Raw genomic sequence first — 24,119 nt, forward strand, 5'->3', positions numbered from 1 at the left:
TCACCTGCGTTAGTTTCTCCTCTACGTTTACATCTCCTTCCCTAATGTTTGACTCTCCCTGATATTTGCCTTTCCCTTACGTTTGCCTCTCCTCTCCCGACGTTTTCCACACCTCTCTCCCCTACATCTCCTCTCCTCCCTTACATCCCCCTTCAACACACACACACCATCGTTTGCCCTAATTCCCGCCCCTGCATCCTCAAACACAGAGTAACACGTGCGCCTCTCTCCCCCTACAGCCGGGCCCTTGTTCCGCGTCCACGTGAGGAAAGGGGGCCGCGCCGAGCTCCCCTGTGACGTGCTGACCGCCGACCCCACAGACCGCGTGGTGCTGGTGCTGTGGTACAAGGATGGTGTGGGCGCCCCGATCTACAGGTACGTTGGGACATGTGTTTAAAGCGTCAGTTCAACATAGAGCTCAAGACTGTACAATCCCATACAATCCTTAATGGTCAGGTTTTCTTCTAGTCACCCAGTGCCAAAGGGTTTTCGTGTAAGTTTCCTCCATTTTGTTTGGTTTTATTTGTTACAATTGCAACGGTTTTGATTATTTGTTCGGTGTAATGCGTATTGTAATCATGAATGCCACTGTAACCACTTCTATTACAATTACTTCCTCTAATATTACTGTTATAGCTTCTTCACTATAACTGTTACAACGACAACAATTACCGAACATTATAATAGAATTTTTTCGTAGTCTTTACAAAAGTTAACTAATACATACAATCCTATACACTCCATAATTGTCAGATTTTCTTCTAAGCACCTGATGCCAAAGTGATTTCATGTAGTATTTCCTTGAAATTGGAGCTTTTCTACGAAAACCAAACGATACATTCTATTGCGTTACGGATTTGAGTGAAAAAGATCGCTGTTTCTGCTTTATGGGACTAAACAAAAATTTAATGGTTTCTATTTTGTTGATGCATCGATGAAAAACGTGCTGCGATCGATTAAAAATGTGCTGATTAATGAAGTTAAGCTTATGGACAAAATAAAAAGGAGTTTTGTATATACACTTATACTTATTTTTCCTCTCTCCAGTCTTTTGTGTTACAGGTTCTTTTTTCCTGCACTGCATGAGAGAAACATTGACCAGACGAGAAAATGACCATATCGCTGTCTCGTGCACTAAATTAAACAAAAGAAACATGTGACTGATCAATTCAAAACAAAAAACAAAATGCAATTAAGTGCAACATGGCACTCTATTCATCACCATTATGGGAGGGGGAAGCATTTGGTTACTAATGCGGCGCACAGTAGAGCAATGCATCAAGTCGCGTCACCTGAATCACCTTGCAGTAGTATATAGTGCAACATGAGACCGCGTTTGTCACACTTATGGGAGGTAATAGCATTCATCTACTAGTAATGATTGTAAAGGTAGTGTATTGCAAGGGCGGAGTCCCCTGAGGCACCTTGGGGTATTAAGGGCTATAAAGGCTCAGCCCTCATTAATCAACCTGTTTACCTGCATGACTCACCTGAATACCTGCCTCGCCAGAACCCTAACCTTTCATCCAGCGCCTTCACGCTATCTTTCATCCTAAGCCTCCCTGCACCTGACGTTACGAGCATAATGGAAACAAACAAACGCACACACACACACACACACACACACACACACACACACACACACACACACACATGATCAAGGGCGGCTTAATTAGTTTTCTTTCATCAATGTTTGTGCTTTAATTTGATCATGTAATTATTGACTATATGCATTGTTATTACGTAATTATTAAGTAAAAGGTAACTGCTAGTACTATCACTACTACTACTACTACTACTACTACTACTACTACTACCATCATCGGTGCAATATTTCCATAAACAACATACTGCTATTTCTCCAACTATTATAGCTATTACTTATATCACTAATACTACTACCGTTACTACACTATCACAACTACTAACCAGGGCAAAAAAAAATCTAGCAATAGTCCCCAATGTCCCTCCCTATCTTCATCCTTTTATATCTTTCACTCACTCCTTCACTCATTCTCTCTAGTCCGTCACGTCCCTCCCCTTTCCTCCTCCGTCCTTTCCTACCTCACACACTCGCTCACACACTCCTCTCTCCTCCCTCCTCCCAGCTACGACTCCCGGAAGAACCAGGTCAACGAGGTGAGGGATTGGGCGGACCAGAAGTCTCTCGGCGGCCGCGCGCACTTCGACCTGCAGTCTAACCCCGCCGAGCTGGTGATCGACAATGTCAAGGCGGACGACGAGGGCATGTACCGCTGCCGCGTCGACTTCAAGAAGAGCCCGACCAGGAACGCACGAACCAACCTCACCGTCGTCAGTAAGTACCGAAGCTTATTTTGTAGGGGGAGGAGGAGGGGTGTGTGTGTGTGTGTGTGTGTGTGTGTGTGTGTGTGTGTGTGTGTGTGTGTGTGTGTGTTTAAAGGGGATAAAGTGCGTGATTTCCTTCTTGTATGCTAGTTAAGGTCTAATTAAGAATACATAAGGCGACAATGAGTTCACATTTTGAATATTATCCATGCCACTATTACTACTGTGTATTACTACCCCTGCATCTGATATAATAATAACAATACGTAATAAACAACAACAACAACAATAGTAATAATAATAATAATAATAATAATAATAATAATAACAACAGTAATGCGTGTGGAAGGAGACAAGTTCACAAAAGTACAGAATCTTAAAAACAAATCACAAACAACTCATAAAAGGACAAACTGATCCAATTAATGAACCAGGAATGCCCCTAATGATGAGAGAGAGAGAGAGAGAGAGAGAGAGAGAGATGAGCGGGATAATAAAAGAGGGCGAGAGAAAGAGAGAGATAAAAAAGAGAGCACTGGAAAGGCCTAAAAATTCCAATTACCGCGTGACAGGCAACGGCATAAACAAGACCTTATATTCCAATCAAGTATTTCGCTGCCAAGGTCATTATCAGCGCGTTACTTCGAGGATTCTATCGCCAATTTTTTACAGACCGATAAATAATACTGACGGAGCTACATTTCTTATTCATTTATTCATTATTAACTTATTCTACCTTTTTTTTTTTACTTAGGGATATATAAAAGGTCAATTAGTTACCGGTATCAATCATGTCTTTCTTCCTCGTTACATATATATTGCGAGATAGTGTTTTATTCTCCATCTCTGTTATTCTCTCTCTCTCTCTCTCTCTCTCTCTCTCTCTCTCTCTCTCTCTCTCTCTCTCTCTCTCTCCCTCTCTGTCCATCCTAATTTTCTCCCCTCCTCATTCTCCTCTCTTCCCTTCTCCCGGACTCTATCGCTTCTATTTCCGATTTCATCCCATTTCTTTTCTACTCCCGTTTCTCCTCTTCTATCCAGGCTCATCCCACGTTCCTCCAAATCTCTCTCTCTCTCTCTCTCTCTCTCTCTCTCTCTCTCTCCACACAATCTACACCGCTCCTCCATTTTCTTTCCCCAAATAAGACTTTCAAAAAAATTTCCTCTCCACTCTCCATCCTCAAACTGCAGCAAAGTCCCTCCCTCTCTCACTGCTCCCTCTCTCTTTCCTCCCTCCTTTAATCCCTCTTCAGTTTGTCCCTTCTCTCCCCTTTCCTCTCTCCTTTTTTCCCCTCCAACCAGAGTTATCCGTCTTTTACCTCCACTCCTCCATAGCCATCTCTCTCTCTCTCTCTCTCTCTCTCTCTCTCTCTCTCTCTCTCTCTCTCTCTCTCTCTCTCTCATCTGTTTTTCTCTTTTTTCTTTCTCTTTTCTTTTTTTTTCTCACCCTGACTGACTCTTCTCTTTTCATCTGTTTTCACTCTAACTCTCCTCTTTTCTCTTCTCTTCTCTCTTCCCTTTGTCTTTCATTTCTTTTCTTTTCTCACTCTCACTCATTCACTCCCCCCCCCCCCTCCCCCCGCGGGCAGGTAGAGGCAACGAAGAGTATGCAAATATCCCATCTTCCTGCACGAGCTCAAAAACAACTTTGTATGAAAATCTCGTTGAAACTATTTGCGTCTACGGGCAATAGCTGGCTGTAGGTGCGTCCGGAATGGGAGGCGGGAGAGGAAGCGTGAAAATTTAATAGAAGGGAAAAAAGAGGGAAGCTAAGATTTTAAGATTAGGGGGAGGAGGAGGAGTAGGAGGAGGAGGAGGAGGAGGAGGAAGGGATGGAGGAGGAAGAATAGGTTTGGTAATAGGTTTGAATGTAATATGACTAATGTTGGAGCAGGGGAGAGAGAGAGAGAGAGAGAGAGAGAGAGAGAGAGAGAGAGAGAGAGAGAGAGAGAGAGAATCAAAATAGAGAGAGAATTAAAATACACAGATAAAGTGACCAAAAGCAGACAGAGAGAAATATCAGTAATCTAATCCAAACTTTCACTTCTATTGATAACTAATGAAAGAGCAAGATAGAGAGACAGACAGACATACAGACAGACAGGCACAGACAGACAGACAGATAAAATTACAAAAAATAGACAGAAGGGAAGACCCGAAACCTAAGCCACACTCTCGTTTCTATTGGGGAAGAGAGTCGGCGGAAATCCTTGTCTCAATTCTTACCGCCCCCCCCCTCCCTCCCTCCCCTCCCCTTCCTCTCCCTTCGCTTACTCCCCTCCCCCCTCCCTCCGTCCCTCCTCCCCTTTCTTCCCTCCACCGCCATCTCTTCCGTTCCTCCACAATGGCCACAACAGCTAAACCCTTGCTCATTTTATTTTCCTTTCTTTCCCACGATCACATGTTTTATTTCCTCGTGGTGTTTTTTTTTTCTACTACTTCCTCTCGTCTTTTCTAGCATTATTATTATTATTATTATTATTATTATTATTATTATTATTATTATTATTATTATTATTATTATTATTATTATTATTATTATTATTATTATCATATTCAGCAGTAGTGTTTTTCTTTGTTGCAATCAATGATGTTGCTCTAGATCTTAACATTCTACTTACTTCTCCTTCTCCTCTTCTTCATTCTTTCCTCCTCTTCACATGGAGCATTGAGTTATTAATTAATTGGGGAGGGAATTTGGTTCATAACAAAATCAGGAGCTGTTATGTGTAGGATGTCTGGACTCTTGTACTCTCCTAATGTCTTTATGTATCCTTGTGTATCCTCCTCTACCTCCTTATCTTCGTCTTTCTCCTCCTCCTCCTCCTTCTCCTCCTCCTCCTCTTTCTCCTCCTCTTCCTCCTAATCTCCTCCTACTTGCTCTCTCATTCTAACGTTCTCTATAAGTCATTACAATTGATTGACTCAGAAAATGGAAACTGTCGGTACACGAGAATTTAATATATACTAAGTTATTTTCCCGAAATTTAGAATCACTGTCCACCATTGTCTTGCGGCCTAAGGAGATGGAGATGGGCACTGATGCAATGCGCCGTTTAGCATAAATCTCCATGAATGTTCTTACGGGCCACAGACTTTTAATACTTCTTTTCTTTAACGCACTTTCTTCTTCCTCCTCCTCCTCCTCCTCCTCCTCCTCCTCCTCCTCCTCCTCTCTCTTGTCTTATCTTCAACCCTCTCTCTCCCTCCCCCTCCTCCTCCCCCTTTATTGCCTTCTCCCTTATGTATTCTTCCCCCTCCTCCTCTTTCTCCTCCTTCTCTTCTATCTCCTCCATTCGTTGCTCTCTTATTCCCCTTTCTCTTCTACTGCTGCCCCCTCCTCCTCTTCCTCCTCCTCATCATCATCATCCTCATGCTAATCCTTATTCCCGGTAACGCCTTTTCTTCTTCTTCTCTGCGATAGTTCAGCTTTCCTCCTCTTATCGTCTCTCTCTCCTCCTTCTTCTCTCCTTTCGCTTCAATTATTACTCTCCTCTTCACGTACTTCCTTCTCCTCCTCCTCCTCCTCCTCCTCCTCCTCCTCCTCCTTCTGTGCTTCCAACTCACCAGCCTTTCTTTATTTCTCCTCCTCCTTTGCAGCAATCCACTTTACCTATTCACATTTCCAATTTTCCCCTGTTCTACCCCACCGCCAACGTTCCCCCTTTTCCCCTCGCCTCCCCACCCCTTCGTCTCCTCCTCCCTCCTTCCTTCCACCCTCGCCTCCCCACCCATTCGTCTCCTCCTCCCTCCTTCCTTCCACCCTCGCCTCCCCACCCATTCGTCTCCTCCTCCCTTCCTTCCTTCCTTCCACCCTCGCCTCCCCACCCTTCGTCTCCTCCTCCCTTCCTTCCTTCCACCCTCGCCTCCCCCCCTTCATCTCCTCCTCCAGGCCAGAAAGACGCCGCTAATCCCGCCGCCGTGGCATTAAGAGGTCATGTTGCCCCGCGCCACAATGAGTGTCTACTTCTTTATGTGTCATGTTAACGGGGGGGAGATAAAGGAGATGACGGGTGCTGCGGCTGAGGAGAGGTTAAGAGGCGACCGACGAGATGGAGGAGTAGAGATGAGTAAACAGGAATGGTGGTGGTGGTGGTGATGGTGGTGGTGGTGGTGATGGTGGTGGTGGGGGCAAAGGAAATGGGAAGAAGGGAGGGAAAGCGATGTGTGTGTGGTTGTGTGTGTGTGTGTGTGTGTGTGTGTGTGTGTGTGTGTGTGTGTGTGTGTGTGTATGTGTATGTGTCCGGTTGTCTGCCAGTTTTACCTGTACAGAAGTCAATTTACCTACGTATCAATTGCTCTCTCTCTCTCTCTCTCTCTCTCTCTCTCTCTCTCTCTCTCTCTCTCTCTCTCTCTCTCTCTCTCTCTCTCTCTCTCTCTCTCTCTCTCTCTCTCTCTCTCTCTCTCTCTCACACACACACACACACACACACACACACACACACAGGCTATGAAAAATGAACGCGTATACAATTAAATCACCCCCAACGGTTTTAAATAAAAGGGAGCGGGCATTACCCCTCACGTGCTTTTCAATTTGCGTGACGTACAAAAAAATATTAATTGGGCGCCGCTGCCGGGCCTTTGTCAGCTTGCAACAGAGACGAAAAACAATTACAGAGACAATTTATAAGCTAATTACGACGAGGCTACACGCTGCAAACGACGAGGCGATTTGCAGTAGCGATCATTTCCATTTAGCTGCAAATTAGGACGACTGAAATCACCTCGTAGAAACAGTACTGCGAGTGGAGAATTGTGATACGTGGCGGTGGCAGAGGTGACAATTGTAGTAGAAAAAGCAGTCGTTGTAGTAGTAGTAGTAGTAGTAGTAGTGAAAATGCCCATAGTGATAATATTACTGGCAATAAGTGAGGTCTATAACTATTTCATAAGTCCTTTGATTAGTATGCAGTAAGTGATGTGCATATAACTTCCCAACGGCTAATATTAACTGTATTGATATCATTACACTTCCTCTGAACTCCGGCTTCAGTACAGGAGGACCTACAGATGTGTGCAATAAAGTATACAATAATCGCATTTATATTCCATTAACTCAACTTCCTCCCCTCTGACTTTCCATCACTTCCGTTTTTTTTTTCATATTTATGTTAACAATTAAACAGTTAACATCTTACCCAGTTACTTATATCATGTTTGCATCTCTCATATTTCCCTTTCCACCACCACCACTATCACCACCACCACCACAACCACCTCAGCCTCCCCCACTCACGCCCAGCCTCTTTTCCCCACACAGTTCCGCCCCACACGCCCAACATCCTCACGACGGACACCGGCCAGCCCGTGTGGACCACCGTGGGGCCCTTCAACGAGGGGGAGTCCATGTCCCTGCTGTGCGAGGTGAAGGGAGGTGAGTAACAATGAAGGGACGAAGATAAGGGGGGGATTACAATGGGGAAATTATTGAAGGCGTACAGTGGTAAGTAGAAGGTAAGGACTGAACGGAAATGAAAGTAAGGGAGGTGAGGAGTGGGAATTCAGAAGGGAGAGAAGTGAGTGGAAGAAAACTAAGGGAAAGAAGACGTGGAGGTGTACCATGATAAGGAGTGAACTAGTTAATGGAGAGAGAAAGTAAAGGGTGGTGAGTATAAAGGGGAATGTGTGTATGTGTGTGTGTGGGGGGGGGGGAGGGGGGGGGGCGAAGGAAAAGGATTAAAACTAGGAGGGTGATGCTTGCAGGCGTACAGTGATAAGTAGAAGATTAGGAACGAACGAATGAGGTAAAAGAAAAGAGGAAATAAGGAGAGTTAGAATGTGAAGAAGGAAGTAGAAGGTAACGAGTGAATGTAGAGATGAAATAAGGGGAAAAAAAGATAAGGAAAGTTAGAATGCGAAAAAGGAAGTAAGTGATGACTGAACGAGTGAATGTAGAGATAAAGTAAGGGAAAGAAAAAAAGAAAAAAAAGGAAGTTATAATGTAAACAGAGGTAAGATGGAAGGAAGAATTGAATAACTAAAGATTGAAGAAGAAAAGGGAGATGAAGGAAGGGAAATGGGGAAAGTAATGGGAAAATCAAGGAAAAGTGAACTGTGGTAGGCGGGAGAGCACCTCTGAAATGAAAAAAGGAAATCAGATGAAGAACGTAAGGAAAGTTAGAAGAGCGACTTGAGAACTGAACGACGGGCTGAACGAGTGAAGAAATCAGGGAAAATAAAATAGCTGAAGGGAGAGAAAATAGGATTCCACTCAACATAAAAAAGAGACCTGAAGACTGAGGAAGAAAGACCAAAAACTAAAATAGGAAAAAATGGGAAAAAAAACAGAGGAAGAGAACACAGATTAAAATGCAAGCTAGAAAGACGCAGAGGAAGAGGGGAAAGAGGGGGAGACTAAAAAAGGAGGAAGGAAAAAAGGGGGTTGCAGGATGAGCGGAGGAGGATGAGCTCATTATTTCTCGCCATATTTTTCGTCTTCCTTGAGTAGCGGATCCTTGATGATACGCGCGATGGCCGAGCTTAAAAACCGTAAATTGGAAGTGGCTAAGAAAATGGAAGGGTAAAGAAGAGAGCAGAAGAGAGGATTATACGGACGAGGAGGAGGGCTGGGAGGTGGAGGAGGAGGAGAGAGGGGGAATGAAGAGGGGGAGGAGAAGCAGATGAATGTGCAGACTATAATACCAAGTCGTACAAAAAAATGAGAAGAGGAAAGAAAAGAATAAGAATAATGAACACGAAGTAGAACAAAAATAAGAATAATGAACAAGAATTAGAACAAAGAGAAGTATAATGAGGATGTAGCCATGCAGTACACGATTAAACACACACACACACACACACACACACACACACACACACACACACACACACACACACACACACACTACGTTTCTACTGTCTGTCTGTTAGGTCCGGTTAAGTCACGCTAGCTTTTTTTGTTTTATTTGTTTGTTTTCTTCTATTAATGTTTGCGTTTCCTTGACTTTGTGCTGGCTGAGGACTTGCATCATAGTGGGTTTTTTTTTTTTTTCATGGTAAGAAAGGCAGATGAAGGCGTAATGAAAATATATATATAAAAAAAATAGCCTGAGAAGAGCTGCTCCTATAAATTCAAATTGATGCAGAAAAAAAATAATAATCAAATTTACCTCTAGGGGTGTCTTAATAATCCCTTCTTGCATGTGTTTAAGTCGTAGGAGGGAGTCATGGCTCAGGACGGACCCAGCGTTGCATTATGGATATTGTGCAAACATTTAAAATTTTGCAGCAGTTGTGTGTTGCGATATTTTTACAAGGGAACAAAATATGTATTGGGAGCGTGCCTGTGCTCCCCTCCGCGGCGCAGCAAGCTGGTAACACCCGCGAAATATTAACAGTTTGTCATGCCATTTTGTTTCGCTGTCACGAGCAGGATTACATCATTTCGCTGCAAAAATGCTTCCACTAAACTATAAAAGCATTTCACTAAATAAATGATAGTTTACATAATTTATAAAAAAAATAGAAATGTCTAGAATAGGTCTGTTGTATTGTTTGTTCAAGACTTAGGTAGACGAATTATGATTTTTTAACTTAAGTTGTTATACATTATCATTATTATTATGATTATTATTATTATTATTATTATTATTATTATTATTATTATTATTATTATTATTATTATCATCATCATTAGTATCAGTATCATCATCAATACGCCAATCATCATTATTAATATCAGTAAAAATGGTATTACTTATGGAAGACGAAATAGAAGCAGAGGAGGAGGAGATGAAGAAGAGGAACAAGAGGCGAATGAAGAGGAAGAGAAATGCACTGCAAAATATAATACACAGGTGATGGAAGAGGAGACTTCATGAGAAAAATGGAAGGAAGAGGAGGAGGAGGAGGAGAAGAAAGAGAAGGAGGAGGAGGGAGAAAGGAGGAAGCAGGAGGAAGATGAAGATTAGAAGAAGAAGGAGAAGGAGGATGAAGAGGAAGATAAGGAGAAAAAAGAAAAAGAAGAAGAGGAGGAGGAGGAGGAGGAGGAGAGAGGAAGGAGGAGGCAGGAGGGAGGACAAAGGAGGAGGAAGATGAAGAGGAGAAGAAGAAGGAAAAGGAGGATGAAGAGGAAGATAAGGAGAAGAAAGAAGAAGAGGAGGAGGAGGAGGAGGAAGTAGTGGTATTAACCTTGTGTGTGGTGGGATGCTGCAAACAGGCCCCCTCCTTCCCCCACCCCCTACCCCCTACCCCCCTTCCACCGTCACCCCTTTCCCCTTGAGACTTGCCCTTTACCGCCTTCCCTCGCCCCGTCCCCCCTGAGAGCCACCCTTTCCTCCTCCTCCCCCCGCCCCCCTTCCCCCTTCACGTAACCCCATTAAATTTTCTCACGTGCTCCCTAAATCTCTCCTTTCTCGCAAGCCCTTCATGCCCCTCCCCCTGCCCCTTCTCTCCCCCTCCATCCCCCCTTCCGTTCTCATTTGGGCATAAGTCAAGCGCTTGGGTGTTCCTGCTGTTGTTATCGTTTTTGTTTGTTTCACATTTTCTATTATTATTATTATTATTATTATTATTATTATTATTATCATCATTATTTTCCTCATTATTATTATCATTGCTACTGTTTTCAAGCATTATATTCTTCGTCAAGTATTAAATTCTTCACGTTAATGTATATATTTCCTGATCGATTAGAGGATTTAGGTTGGAAATATTTTAAGGAAGATCAAGAACATAAAATTGACTTGGGGATGGTTATATGCTTAGAACTTATAACAAATGGCCAAGAAAATAATAGTTTAAAGTCAGAAATTGTACAAGTTAGGGTTGGCAACGAAGCAGAAGGAGAGAGTAAATTATGTCCTTTCTGCTGTCTATGTTTTTCTGTGGAGTAATAATGGCTGCTGCTGCTGCTGATGATGATGATGATTTCCTGACCCCAAATGGAGGAAAATATAACTTGTTTACCCGGCAATCCACGGCGCGGCGCGAGAAAGCACAAAAGGGTTCGATGCTAAATTTTCTATAATGGTGTAAAAATTATAAACCGATTGTCGGCCCGCTGCGGCGATACGTTAAGGAATGTTCCCAAAAGTTTCGTTGGTTTATGAGACACTTCGCTCAGTGCCTTGGGGAACGCCTCGCCTCCATTACCGCCTGGATGCTCTCTTCTTCGTCTTCACTTTATTTATTATGCGCCGAAAATAGAGAGGAGACAAACCGAACGCAGTTGCAAAGGAAGCTCAGTGCCCCTGCAGAGATTGGCGACCGTGGACTGGCACACCTCTCTCTCTCTTGTTAATTGGAGAAGCTGTCCAGCCTTTCTTCCACCTCCCTGTGTTCATCTATTCCGTCCATGTACTTCTCCCTTTGCCGACCGGACGCACTCACAAGAAAAAAGGATTGGGGTCGTTTTCGTAGTGGAATATTTAGCGCCACAAATGGAGGTAGATTGGGTGCCGGAAAACAAACCAAGGTGTCGCTTTTCATTCTCCTTTATTTCGTTATCATAATCAAGACAAATTGAGACGAACCAGACGCAGGAAAAGAGGGGAAAAGGATTGGTTTCGTTTTTGTTATCTATGTACTCAATGCAGAACACAAATTGAAAATGAAAACTATAAAAAAAAACATGCATTCTTGTTTCTCTTTATCTATCAAAGGTCAACACAAACAAAGAAGGGCCAGGCGCACGAAAATAAAAGTCAAAGGTCTGTTTCTTATTTCGTTATCTATAATTGAGCGACACAAATGGGAGACGACGGCGTAAAAGAATATTTTTGTCTTAATTTGCCACTAAGCGCAAACAGAAACGGACCGCTCACACCATAGAAGAAAAATAAGTTGGTTTCTTCATTGCGTAATATGTTATTGAGTGACACAGATGAAGGCAGACCAGATGCGAGGAAAAAAGATAAAAGCGTTACTTCTTTCCTCATTTGTCATTAAACAGCACAAACACGGACCAAGCTTGCATGAACAGAAGGAAAATGGTGATTAAATTGTTCTATATATTAAGACCAACACGCTTTAAGAGCAGACTAGGAAAACAGGAAACAAATGGTTGGTTAGTGTTTACATCATTAATAATAAAGCATTACCGGGAGTTCCATAACTTGAGAAAAAAGAAAAAAAATGGTTTATATTTTTTCTCTTTTATGGAACGACACATATTCATAAAACAGTCAGAAAGCCGTTAAGATATGTTGTTTTAAGTTATTAACGACACTGAGAAAGACCAGAAACCAAAAATTAAGAAGAAATATTTCCCTGCTGACTTGTAATTGAAAGAGTGAGCGAACGAGCCTTAGACTCTACTCGGCTGAATTTTGGTAATGATACAAAACAAACATTCAAAAACGGGGAAAAAATGTTGGTTCATTTCCTCTATCTATTACTGACCGACTTAAACAAAACAGACTTTGAAAAGCTGAAGAAAACGCCTAACTATTTCCTTCCCAATTAGTCGATAACTGACACAAATAGGTAGACCAGATGCGAGAAAAGAGAAACTGAAGGTTCGCTAACTAGCCAAAATTGAGACAGAGTGAGGGAGCGGAGCGGGAATTCTACAGCACGGGACGCTGCTGCTGGAGCCGACGTGATGCTCGGCTCTTTTTCGGGTCATTGTTAGAGCGGCAAAAGGGGAAATCGAAAAAGTGGACGGCTCTTCGCTGCACAGTTTGCCGCCAAAGAAGAGAAAATAATAAAAATGAGTATCCTTTATCAAAAAGACTAATGGTAACACAAAATATCGTCCCCTTCGGAAACAAACCGCCTAAGTCATTATTTTCTACTTTTCAGGAAATCAAAAACGAACTGCCATTATCTCATTTGGCTTAAGATTTAGACAAATGAAAAGGTCAATTCTAGAACACTCAAACCCTAAATAACGAAGTCCACTGTACAGAAATTGGCGTCACATGTTGAAAAATTGATGTGGACAAAAACCTGGAAATCGCTGAAAAATGACTTGGGCAATTATTTTATGAGGGTGACGATATATAAAAAAAAAAGATAGCCTACAGCACGTTGTTCCTACCAAGATCGATAAAAGTGGATGCCAAAAGAATAATGTGTGTAGTTCCAGTATTTTGGTCATACGCACAAGACTATTTGTTTCTTGTTGTTAAAGTAAATAGAGAAAAGTTTAACGATAAATCTACGAGTATTCTCGATCGCTTAAATCATAGTTTGTTTACATACAGTTTCTTTTCAAAACAACAATAACAAAATGCAATCTTGTTTAATACAAAAACAACTATACTCCATTTACAATATCATAACAAAGCCCCCCCCCCTCCCCCTCCCACGACAACAGTAAATCAGTGTCCAGTCCACAAAGTCACGCCTCCCTCCAACTTAAGCTGCGGGTGATTGGTGAACCCTTGGAAAGACTATATTATATTGCTGGTTGCTGTCAACATATTATTTTTTTTTATTATCACCAGTGTATTGGGGTCGCTCCCTTTTTCGATGCTAGTCCATGAGCAATATGAAATTCAGAGAGGGTGAAGCTAGATTACCTCTCTGATCATCCCTTTACCTTTCCCTTCTCTTTCTACCAAAACTATATTTCACTATTTACAATATGTCGCTCACTCATGCCTCCATTCCTCCTTTTTTTCCAATATCTTCCTCCCATACCAACATTATTTTTGTGTTGATTCCTCATTCTCTCTCCCCTCTTTCTCTCCCCAAAAACTATATCTCTCCATTTACAACGTATTGCAAAACTGGATGACATAAAACAATGAATACATCAGCTCTTTGAATTCTACAAGGCTGTTTTGTTTTGGAGGAGCGAGAAGGGGAAAGGTAATGAAAATCTCTACACTTGTTCCTGGCCGCTTGAATCCCATAGTGCCGTTACCTGCTATGTTATCAAAATATATCAGTTACTTCAAATTCCATCAAGTAACAACTGAATACTCGTTGCATGTAAATAATACTGAAGGGCATGGAAAAAGGAAAACACAAGGAAAACAAATACCCCCCATAAAGGAAAAGAGAAAATGATGGCGAGTGTTTATCTTCCTCACCCCTAACCTTTTCATCTAACCGCTCCCTCTCCCACGTCACCGCCACCTGAATTACCTCCCTGATCATCACTCTACCTTTCTCCCCTCTCTCTCCCAAAAAATATACCTCACGATTTACCACATATCCCTCGATCGTGCCTCCTTTCCTCCATCTTACCTCTCCCCCCCACCTACCCCAAACACACACTCCCTTTTCTGAATTACCTCTATGATCATCCCTCTATCTTTCCCTTCTCTTTCTACCAAAACTCTATTGCACTAGTTACAACATATCCCTCACTCATGCATCATTCCTCCTGTTTTTCTAATATCTCCCTCCCATACCATCATTATTTTTGTGTTTATTCCTCATTCTCTCTCTCCTCTCTTTCTCCCCTAAAAAAACTATGTCTCTCCATTTACTACGTATTCCTCACTCATGCCTCCATTCTCCACTTTTTTCCTCTTCTTTCCTCTCTCTCTCTCCCATACCAACGTTATCTCTGTCATCATCTCTCTTATGTTTTTCCTTTTACCTCTCTCACATATATATATATTTTTTTTCAGTTGTTCTTTTGCTATGTACCCTCAATCATCATTCATTCACTAGTATTATCTCTGTGATCGCCCCTCTATTTTTTTTTTTCCTCATTTATCTGTCCTTCATTTCCCCTGCACCTTTTTTTCCTTGCCGTGCGTTCACCCTCTGCCCACCCTTCCTGCTCAAGATTCCTCTACACATGAGCTATTCACAAACTTTCTCCACCTCTTATATCCACCTTTCCTCTCCTCTCCACAGGCAAACCGACGCCGCGGGTAACGTGGTGGATGAACGGGAAGCTGATAGACGACACGAGCGAGAGGAAGCGGCCCCAGATAGTGACCAACACCCTCACCATCAACCACCTGACCCGGAGCCACCTGCAGGCGGCTCTGGTGTGCGAAGCGACAAACTCCAACAGCAGCCTCCCCGTCAAGAGCATCATCAGCATCGAGATGAACTGTGAGTACCGAGGGTTGGGTTCCGTCGACTTTATTTTTTTATTTGGAGAGGATAGGAGGCAACTGAAGGGTAAGAAATATAACAGGAAACAAACAAAAAATTCGCTGCCTCTGCTAATGCAAATAGTGGATGAAGTAGATGAATAACGGTCAAAATCGGAGAGGTGTATTTTTCTGGGGTTGTGTTTTAAATTGTTGTGGGTTTGGAGTTTAAGGCGTTGCGTTGCTGATGCTATAAGTTAATTATAAAAAGAAATCTATTGAGGATGAATGGTCAAGTGTGTATTGGGTGTTGCATGTGTCTACTGCGTGTGCGTGTGCGTGTGTGTGTGTGTGTGTGCGCGCGCCTAAAGGACCCGGTGACCTCAAATACACACTCCCACCTAATTTGTATAATCCGTGAAGCTTTGCCTAATTGATTTATCTCCCCCCTTCTCTCTCTCTCTCTCTCTCTCTCTCTCTCTCTCTCTCTCTCTCTCTCTCTCTCTCTCTCTCTCTCTCTCTCTCTCACACACACACACACACACACACACACACACACACACACACACACACACACACACGCACACAAACACACACACACACACACACACACACACACACACACACACACACACACACACACACACACGGAAAACAAGACGAACACACCCACCAAAAGCTGTTCATAATTTGCATATTCCCTTCTGTATCTTTAAACTATTTCCAAGCTTTAATCCTCTTCCTCCCATTCATCTTCAAATTCACCCTTTCCCTCCTCTACGTCCTATTATACTTTTGCTCCTTCACTTGATCATATTCCTATACCTACTCTCCCTCTCTTTCTTTTTTCTCTTCAATCTCCTGTTTTTCCTCCTCCTAAAATTGTTACTTTTGCACTTTATCCTACTTTTTACACTTTCTCTTCCTCTTCTTCTGTTTCCTCCTCCTGTCATTCATATCACTTCACTAACACGTAAAACAAAAGAACATTCATACACTCACTTGAACCCTTTAAAGCTATACTATCCCATTCTCTTCAAAGTGTTAAAGCAATGACTCTTCCAGCCTTACACCCACGTTCATTCCGAGGCCCAGCAGGTGAATGGCGCGGCCTTCCCTGCGATAATACCACACCATCACACCGAGTCGCTTCTAGTTTCCAAAATGGGTGGGCTCATTGAACATCGCCCCCGCTTCTATTTCCCGCTCTTATTGTGCTAAATGGCGTAGTGGAGCATGTCTTTCTTTCTCATTAATTTTATTCCTTTCCCTCGTTCTTTATATCCCTTTTGTCTTCGTGTTTCTGTCTTTAATTCTTTCTCTCCGTCATTATGTTCCTAAATGGGGTTGAGGAGTTTTTTTTTTCTTCATATATTTCCTTCGTTCGTTAATTTCCTTCCTTCTTTCTCATTAACCCCTTTCCTCGTTCTTTACATCACTTTTGTCTTCGTGTTTTCGTCTTTAATTCTCTCTTTCCGTCATTACGTTTCTAAATGGGCTTGAGGAATATGTTTTTTTTTCATTTAGTCTTCCCCTTCGTTCTTTACTTTCCTTCCTTCTTTCTCATTTATTCCCTTCCCTCGTTCTTTACACCCCTTTTGTCTTCGTGTTTTCGTCTTTATTTCTTTATTTCCGTCATTATGTTTCTAAATGGGGTCGAGGAATATGTTTTTCTTTCATTTAATCTTCCCCTTTCGTTCTTTACTTTCCTTCAGTCGTTATGCTTTCTTCTTTAATATGTCCCTTCCCTTCTTCACTTCTTCTCTTTTATCCTTAATTAATTTTCGTTCTCTTATTCTCCTCTCCTTGCCCCGTAGGTCTTCCTCTTTCATCCACTCTTTCCTCCCTTCCTGCCTTCCCTCCTTGCTGCTTCCTGACCGCCCCCATTCACTCCTCCGCTCCTTTGATCAACTTTCTCTTTCCCCTTCTCCTTACCTCACTACTTCACGCCAGTTTGGCCCCTCTTTCCATTTTTTTTCTTCTTTTCTTCCCTCTCCTCTGATTAACCTCATTTTTTCTTCCTTGCCTCACCTTCACTTCGCTCCTCTTCTTCACTCCCTCCCTCTTTGGTCTCTCCTTAATCTTCTAATACTTGCTTTATCTCACTTCCTTTCATTAACATTCAAACTCTAATCAATGAAAAAGGGCAATACATATTTTACTGCCTCAAGCAAATCCATTCAACAACTAGGCAGCAGCAACTTCTCTGACAGAACATAACAAGCAAAAAATAATAAACAATAAGAAATAAAAAGATAACACTATAATACATCTTTAAATCTTCATATTCTCTCATTTACCGTCATTGTTTCCTTTCCTTTAAACCTTTATTCTTCACTATATAACAATGGCACAGTCTCCCAACATTTGTCAAACCCAGAGATGAAAGACCGGTGGAACAATGTGCGTTCTGTCATCCCCGGTCACCCATTCTTACATCCTAATCAAAACACACACACCAGAGAATAGCAATGAGAAGAAAACAACATATCCATAAAATAAATGACATCAGTACACAACAGCACTTACCCGTATATGTTAAACGATTAGTCTGCCTGTTTGTCTGTCTGTATGTCTTTGTGTTTATGTGTATGTATGTGTGTGCGTGTGTACATTCGACATTCATCACCTTATACCTCCAAGCCTTTACCCGTAAGCATCATTGCAAGCTTGAGATCATCGCCATCATCAGCATCGGCCACCCGCTACATCCCTTCCCTCAGAGCGTCTCAGCAACTCGTCTCAGGCTCAGAGGAGAGACCATTACTACTCTCATCTTTCTTAGTCGGGCTCCTAATGGCTACTTATGTCTTCACAGTGGAGGAGGAGGAGGGGGAGGTGGAGGGAACGAGGCAGGTGGAGAAAAAGTTATATTATTTTGAGGAGACGTAAAAATTATGGATAATGAGAAAACAGAAAAGAAAACACAGATCAGGAAGGAAGAGGAATGGGATAGCGAGAAATAAAAGAATGGGAGAAATAAAGAAAGCAAAGAAACAGATCAGCAAATCGAGAAATGGAAGGAAAAGATGAACAAATACATAAGAAGCAGAAGAATGGGATAGAAGGAAGAGAGGAAAGAAAAGGAGGAGTAGGAAGAGGAGAAGCAGGAAGAGGAAGCAGTGCAGAAAAGGAGAAGCAGGAAGAGGAGGAGGAGGAAGAAGAGAAGCAGGAAGGGGAAGAAGAAAGAGGAGAAGCAGGAAGAGGAGGAGTAGGAAGAGGAGAAGCAGGAAGAGGAAGAGTAGGAAGAGGAGAAGCAGGAAGAAGACATGGTGCAGAAAAGGGGAGGCAGGAAGAGGAGGAGCAATAATAGCAGAAGCAGGAAGAGGAAGAGTAGGAAGAAGAGAAGCAGGAAGAAGAGATGGTGCAGAAAAAGAGAGGCAGGAAGAGGAGGAGTAATAAAAGCAGAAGCAGGAAGAGGAAGCGGCGCATAGAGGGATGCGTCTGAGGGAAACACGTACAAGTATTTTCGTTCAATTTTTCGTCAACTTTCGTCCCGACAAACCCTCATCAAGTCAGTGCTTCCGCGAACAAGACAGTTTTCATCAACACGGATCGGCAAGGCGGTGGCGGCGGCTGTGGCGGAAGAGGAGGAGGAGGAGGAGGAGGAGGAGGGGGAGGAAGCGAAGGAAGACGAGAAAGAGAAGGACGAAATGAAGGAGGAGGAGGAGGAGTAAGAAGAAGAAGAAGAAAAGAAGGAAGAGGGAAAATAATTAAAGGAGAACAAATTTAGTAATTAAACAGGAAATTAATCTTAAACACAAAAGTACAAAAGCTCAGGATGAAGAAGAAGAAGAAGAAGAAGAAGAAGAAGAAGAAGATGATGAAGAAGAAGAAGAAGAAGAAAAAGAAAAAATAGAAGTAGAGGAAAAACATTTATAACATACAATAAGAAAGAAAAAAATAGCACAACAATGAAGCAGAAAGAGCAGAAGCTAAAGAAGAGAGAAAACAAGGACAAGAGGAGCCCAGAGAGGGGAGATGAGGCCACTTGAGCCGTGTTGTGGTTATGGAGCAGACGGTCATATTTTTAGGCTGGCGTTCATGATTGCCTTGATGAACGGACGGAGGAGGAGGAAGAGGACGAGAAGGAAGAAGTAGAAGAAGAAGAAGAAGAAGAAGAAGAAGAAGAAGAAGAAGAAGAAGAAGAAGAAGAAGAAGAAGAAGAAGAAGAAGAAGAAGAAGAAGAAGAAGAAGAAGAAGAAGAAGAAGAAGAAGAAGAAGAAGAAGAAGAAGAAGAAGAAGAAAAAGAAGAAGAAGAAGAAGAAGAAGAAGATAAAATAGAGGAAAGGAAGATTTTAAGAAGGTTTTATGTAACAAATCCTCCCCCATACTCACAAATACGTACAAAAACACATACACACACGAATATCAGCATCCGACACTGTAATCAGTCATTCTCTCGTTATTTGCGTGATGCTAAGAAGCCACAAACAATATTTCCCTACAATCTCATTTTCAAACTAATCTATTCCCTGTTGTATTCGAAAAAAGGAATACATTACTAACATATTGAAACGCACTGCCAAATGTACTATCATAACCAAAGTTCTAATCTAACTAACCTAAATTAACTCTCTTCTAACCTAACCTGACAAAACCTTACCTAACTCCTCTCTCTCCAAGCCTAACATAAATTAACCTAACTCTCCTTACCCCTAACTTAACATAACTTTCGTCTATCCTTCCCTAACCTAACCTGACATAACCTAACTCTCCTCCCACCTAACCTAACCTAACTCTCCACACATGACCTAACTTAACCTATCTTTCCTCCCTTCCACAGTCATGCCACTCTCTGTCAGCGTGCTGGGGTCCCGCGAGCCGCTCTCCGCCGGCCGGGAGTACGAGCTGGTGTGTCAGAGCATCGGGGCACGACCGCCGGCCTCCCTCAGTTGGTGGCTCGATGGTATCCAGCTCACCAACGCCTCGACCTCAGTGAGTATACAGGGCTCTCTATCATAAGGTGGATAGATGCATAACTACGTATAACACATTCCTCTAACTTTAGCTCTACCTTTAGACTTAAGATTTGAAATGACAATGGAATCAACTACAAAGGCAATGTAAATATCTCTGGCAGAATTACTTCCTCAATGTAGATAACAGATAATAATAAAAATATATATAAACAGTGGTAAAAAGGATGATTCAAGGTGTGTGGTATGTGTGTGTGTGTGTGTGTGTGTGTGTGTGAGAGAGAGAGAGAGAGAGAGAGAGAGAGAGAGAGAGAGAGAGAGAGAGAGAGAGAGAGAGAGAGAGAGAGAGAGAGAGAGAGAGAGAGAGAGAGAGAGAGAGAGAGAGAGAGATATAAAGGAAGGAGACAACTAAAGGAAGGACAGGGAAGGAGTAAAAGAGAAAAGAAACGACAAAAGGAAGTAGAGAATGGGAATCGAGTATTATAGGGCGAGGGAGCGGGACGAGAGAGAGAGAGAGAGAGAGAGAGAGAGAGAGAGAGAGAGAGAGAGAGAGAGAGAGAGAGAGAGAGAGAGAGAGAGAGATAGAGAAAAAAAACACGAAAAAGAGAGACAGACAAAGAAAAAGAAGGAGAGGGGGGACCAAAGGAGGACAAGGCAAGGAAAGAGTGGAGGGAAAAGGTACGACACGACAAGAGGAAGGAAGGAAAAAAAAGGAAAGAAACGAAGCCAAAAAGAAAGGCAGCAAAGGAGAGTAAAACGAGGAGCAGGGAGAGGGGAGAAGGATCGAGGGAAGGATAAGGACACACGAGGAGACATGACAGGGGAGAAGGAAGGGGGAAGGAGGAGGAGACGGAGAGGGAGTCATGGGTGAAAAGATTGAAGGGAAGGGAGATTGGATGGAAGGAAAGAAAATGATGAAAGTGAAAGGGAGACTGATTGGACCGAAGAGGAAGGGAGTGAGAGTGGCGACGAGAGAAAGAGAGACCGAAAGAGAGTGAGAGAGTGAGAAAGAGAGTGAGAGAGTGAGATAGCGAGAAAGAGAGAGAAAGGATGAGCGAGTGAAGCCAGGAGGAAGAATATGAGTAAAAAGAAAAGTTGCTAAGGGATAAGGCGGCCTGATTGGGGTGTTTCTTAAATAAAAATATTGCGGAGATGAAAGAGAGATAGACCGGTGGAGGAGAAAGAGCCGAAGAAATACTGTAAAGGAACACAAAAAGAGGAACTCGTCAGGACCCCGCAAAAAATTGTTAATCCATCTTCTCTTGAATAAATTTAATTATCCTTTCATCCCTTTCACGTTCACACAAACTATTACGTAACACCAATACGGCAATCACCCCCCCACCCACCCACCCACACACACACACACACAGATCGTATATACATTTTCATTTTTGGTCTTATTTACGAACCAGAATTATTCCTCAGGGTACACGGTAACTTATTTACGGCGAAAAGTCGAGTTCTCTTCATCACTTAAACTCCTGAACATATCTACCTCGGGGACTTTAATATTCTCCGGAAACCTTTACCGGTACAAATACTTTTACAGACTAGGACTTTTGTGGCCTCTGTATGTCTGTCTGTTTGTCTTTATCCGTCTGCGTCTATGTATAAAAATCAATGTCTATTTTTTTTCTCTCACACTCTCTCCTTCGTCCTGACTCACTCCCTGGCCTCTATATATATGTCTGTATGTCTTTATCCGTCTGCGTCTATGTATAAAAATCAATGTCTTTTTTTTTTCTCTCCAACACACTCTCCTTCATCCTGACTCACTCCCTGACCTCTATATTTGTCTGTGTCTTTATCTGTCTGCGTCTATGTATAAAAATCAATGTCTATTTTTTTCTCTCGCACACTCTCTCCTTCATCCTGACTCACTCCCTGGCTCTCCCCCCTTCACTCACAGACGGCCAGCTCCGGGAACGTGACCCTGAGTACCCTGTCGCTGGTGCCCAAGGACAGTGACGGCGGGAAGTACCTCAAGTGTTTGTCGGAGTCCCCCGTCATTCACCACACGCCCCTTCAGGACCAGTGGCGCCTCGAAGTATACTGTGAGTGTTTACTGTGCGTGTTTTGATGTGTGTGTGTGCATGGGGGTTAAGGGGAAGGGGAACGTGTGTGTGTGTGTGTGTGTGTGTGTGTGTGTGTGTGTGTGTGTGTGTGTGTGTGTGTGTGTGTGTGTGTGTGTGTGTGTGTGTGTGTGTGTGTGTGTGTGTGTGTGTGTGTGTGTGTGTGTGTGTGTGTGTGTGTGTGTGTGTATGTAATTATAGGGGGAGAGATTAGTGTATGGGATGATGTGGGTGTTTGTGTGGGTGGGGTCGCACCAATTTTTTTCAACCAAATATTCACACACAAAAAAACGTGAAAGCAAAATAGTAATAATACTCAACCAGATGCTTTTTAGTCCAAATCAAAAATAAAGTAGACAATTTCTACCCTTACAGCGAACAATGATTTTATACGTACTCAAGATATTTTTTCTCTCTCTTTAAAACATCGAGCTCTAGTGAAGAAAAATGTATTCTAAAAAAAAATAGACTTTACACTCTGCTCCTCGGGGTACTTCTGGACGCGGTGTTATAGTGTCCTGAGGAATAATAAAAGTTACAGGAGCAGAGGCGGAGGCGGTGCGATGGAGGTGGTGGCGGAGGCGGCAGCGGAGGCGAAGGAGGTGGAGGAGGAAGAGAAGGTGGAGGAGAAGGAGAAGGAGAGGCGTTTTCTGCGAAGTTTGCCATTAATAGTCACGATAACCGGAACAGATAGCGAAGGACACTCAATTTTGGCGGCAATAACCGTAAACCCCGATAACGCGAGACAAAAACTGCGTGTGTGTGTGTGTGTGTGTGTGTGTGTGTGTGCCAGCAGATGAGTACTGTTTTTGCCATGGAGACGCATAATGTTAAAAATTTGACACCCACAAAACGTAGGTCGAATTTAAAGACTCCCGCGCGTCACCACACACACACACACACACACACAGACACACACACACACACACACACACACACACACACACACACACACAGACAGACAGACAGACACACACACACACACACACTCCTACATGCCACTAAAGACCAGTGTTAATTACGACAACCTGAAAAAATATAAAACAATAACGAGCAGCACAAACTTATCTGCCAGCCCAGCAACACACACACATACACACACACACACACACACACAAGGAAAGAAACATAAGAGAATGTCATTAGTGGTTTTCAGGGTAACTATTACAACCGCAACAGCCACCACCACCACCACCACAACCACCACAGCCACCACCACCACCACCACCACAACCACCACCACAGCCACCACCACCATCACCACAGCCTCTTCATCCTACACAGACACATGCTCACAACCACAACTAACCGCACCAAGCCACCACCATCACCACCACCTTCACCACTGCCTACCATCACCACCCACTACTACCCATCTGAACCCATCCTCCCTCAACTCCACCACCACCAACAACTCCCTCCTCCTCCTCCTCCTCCTTCTCCTTCACCACCATCTCCTTTCCTCTTCACCAGTCAACAGCAATTGCCGCATAACCCCCCCCCCCCACCCACCCCCCGCTCATTTCCTAACCTCCGCGGGCTTGGACTGGGCTGGCGGCGCGGCGGTGATGGTGGTTTAGTTTTATGGAAGCAGTAATGGGGTGTGTTTATGTGGTGCTTATCTCTCGGACCCGTAAACTCTGCACTATGATGGGGCGGTGTGAGGCAGGCCCATCATAGTCACCCCTTCCCTCCCCTTCCCTTCCCCCCGCTGCCCCCATCCTTCTTTCCCCTTACTTCCCTTCACTCCCATTTAACTCCTCACGCCCTCCTGACTTTCATTCATTTTTCCTCTGCAATGGCTAAAGGAAAGGTTGTATGGTTAGAAGTTACCCCTTTCCTCCCCTCCCCTCCCCCCCGTTGCCCCCATC

General features: G+C 43.1%; 1 protein-coding gene across 1 annotated transcript in view; it reads left to right on the top strand.

Moving 5' to 3' along the window:
- Positions 1-235: 235 nt before the first annotated feature.
- LOC127007542 (nephrin-like) overlaps positions 236-24,119 on the top strand; it is a gene marked incomplete at its 5' end in the record, with an annotated part of 36,103 nt that continues 12,219 nt past the window's right edge. The window contains 6 exons of the mRNA XM_050878712.1: positions 236-375; positions 2,109-2,317; positions 7,571-7,684; positions 15,070-15,273; positions 20,041-20,192; positions 22,086-22,230. Of these exons, the coding sequence (XP_050734669.1) occupies positions 236-375; positions 2,109-2,317; positions 7,571-7,684; positions 15,070-15,273; positions 20,041-20,192; positions 22,086-22,230 (964 nt within the window). The remainder of the gene's footprint in view (positions 376-2,108; positions 2,318-7,570; positions 7,685-15,069; positions 15,274-20,040; positions 20,193-22,085; positions 22,231-24,119) is intronic.

Source organism: Eriocheir sinensis, chromosome 35 (genome assembly GCF_024679095.1).
Source record: "Eriocheir sinensis breed Jianghai 21 chromosome 35, ASM2467909v1, whole genome shotgun sequence".
Taxonomy (NCBI): domain Eukaryota; kingdom Metazoa; phylum Arthropoda; class Malacostraca; order Decapoda; family Varunidae; genus Eriocheir; species Eriocheir sinensis.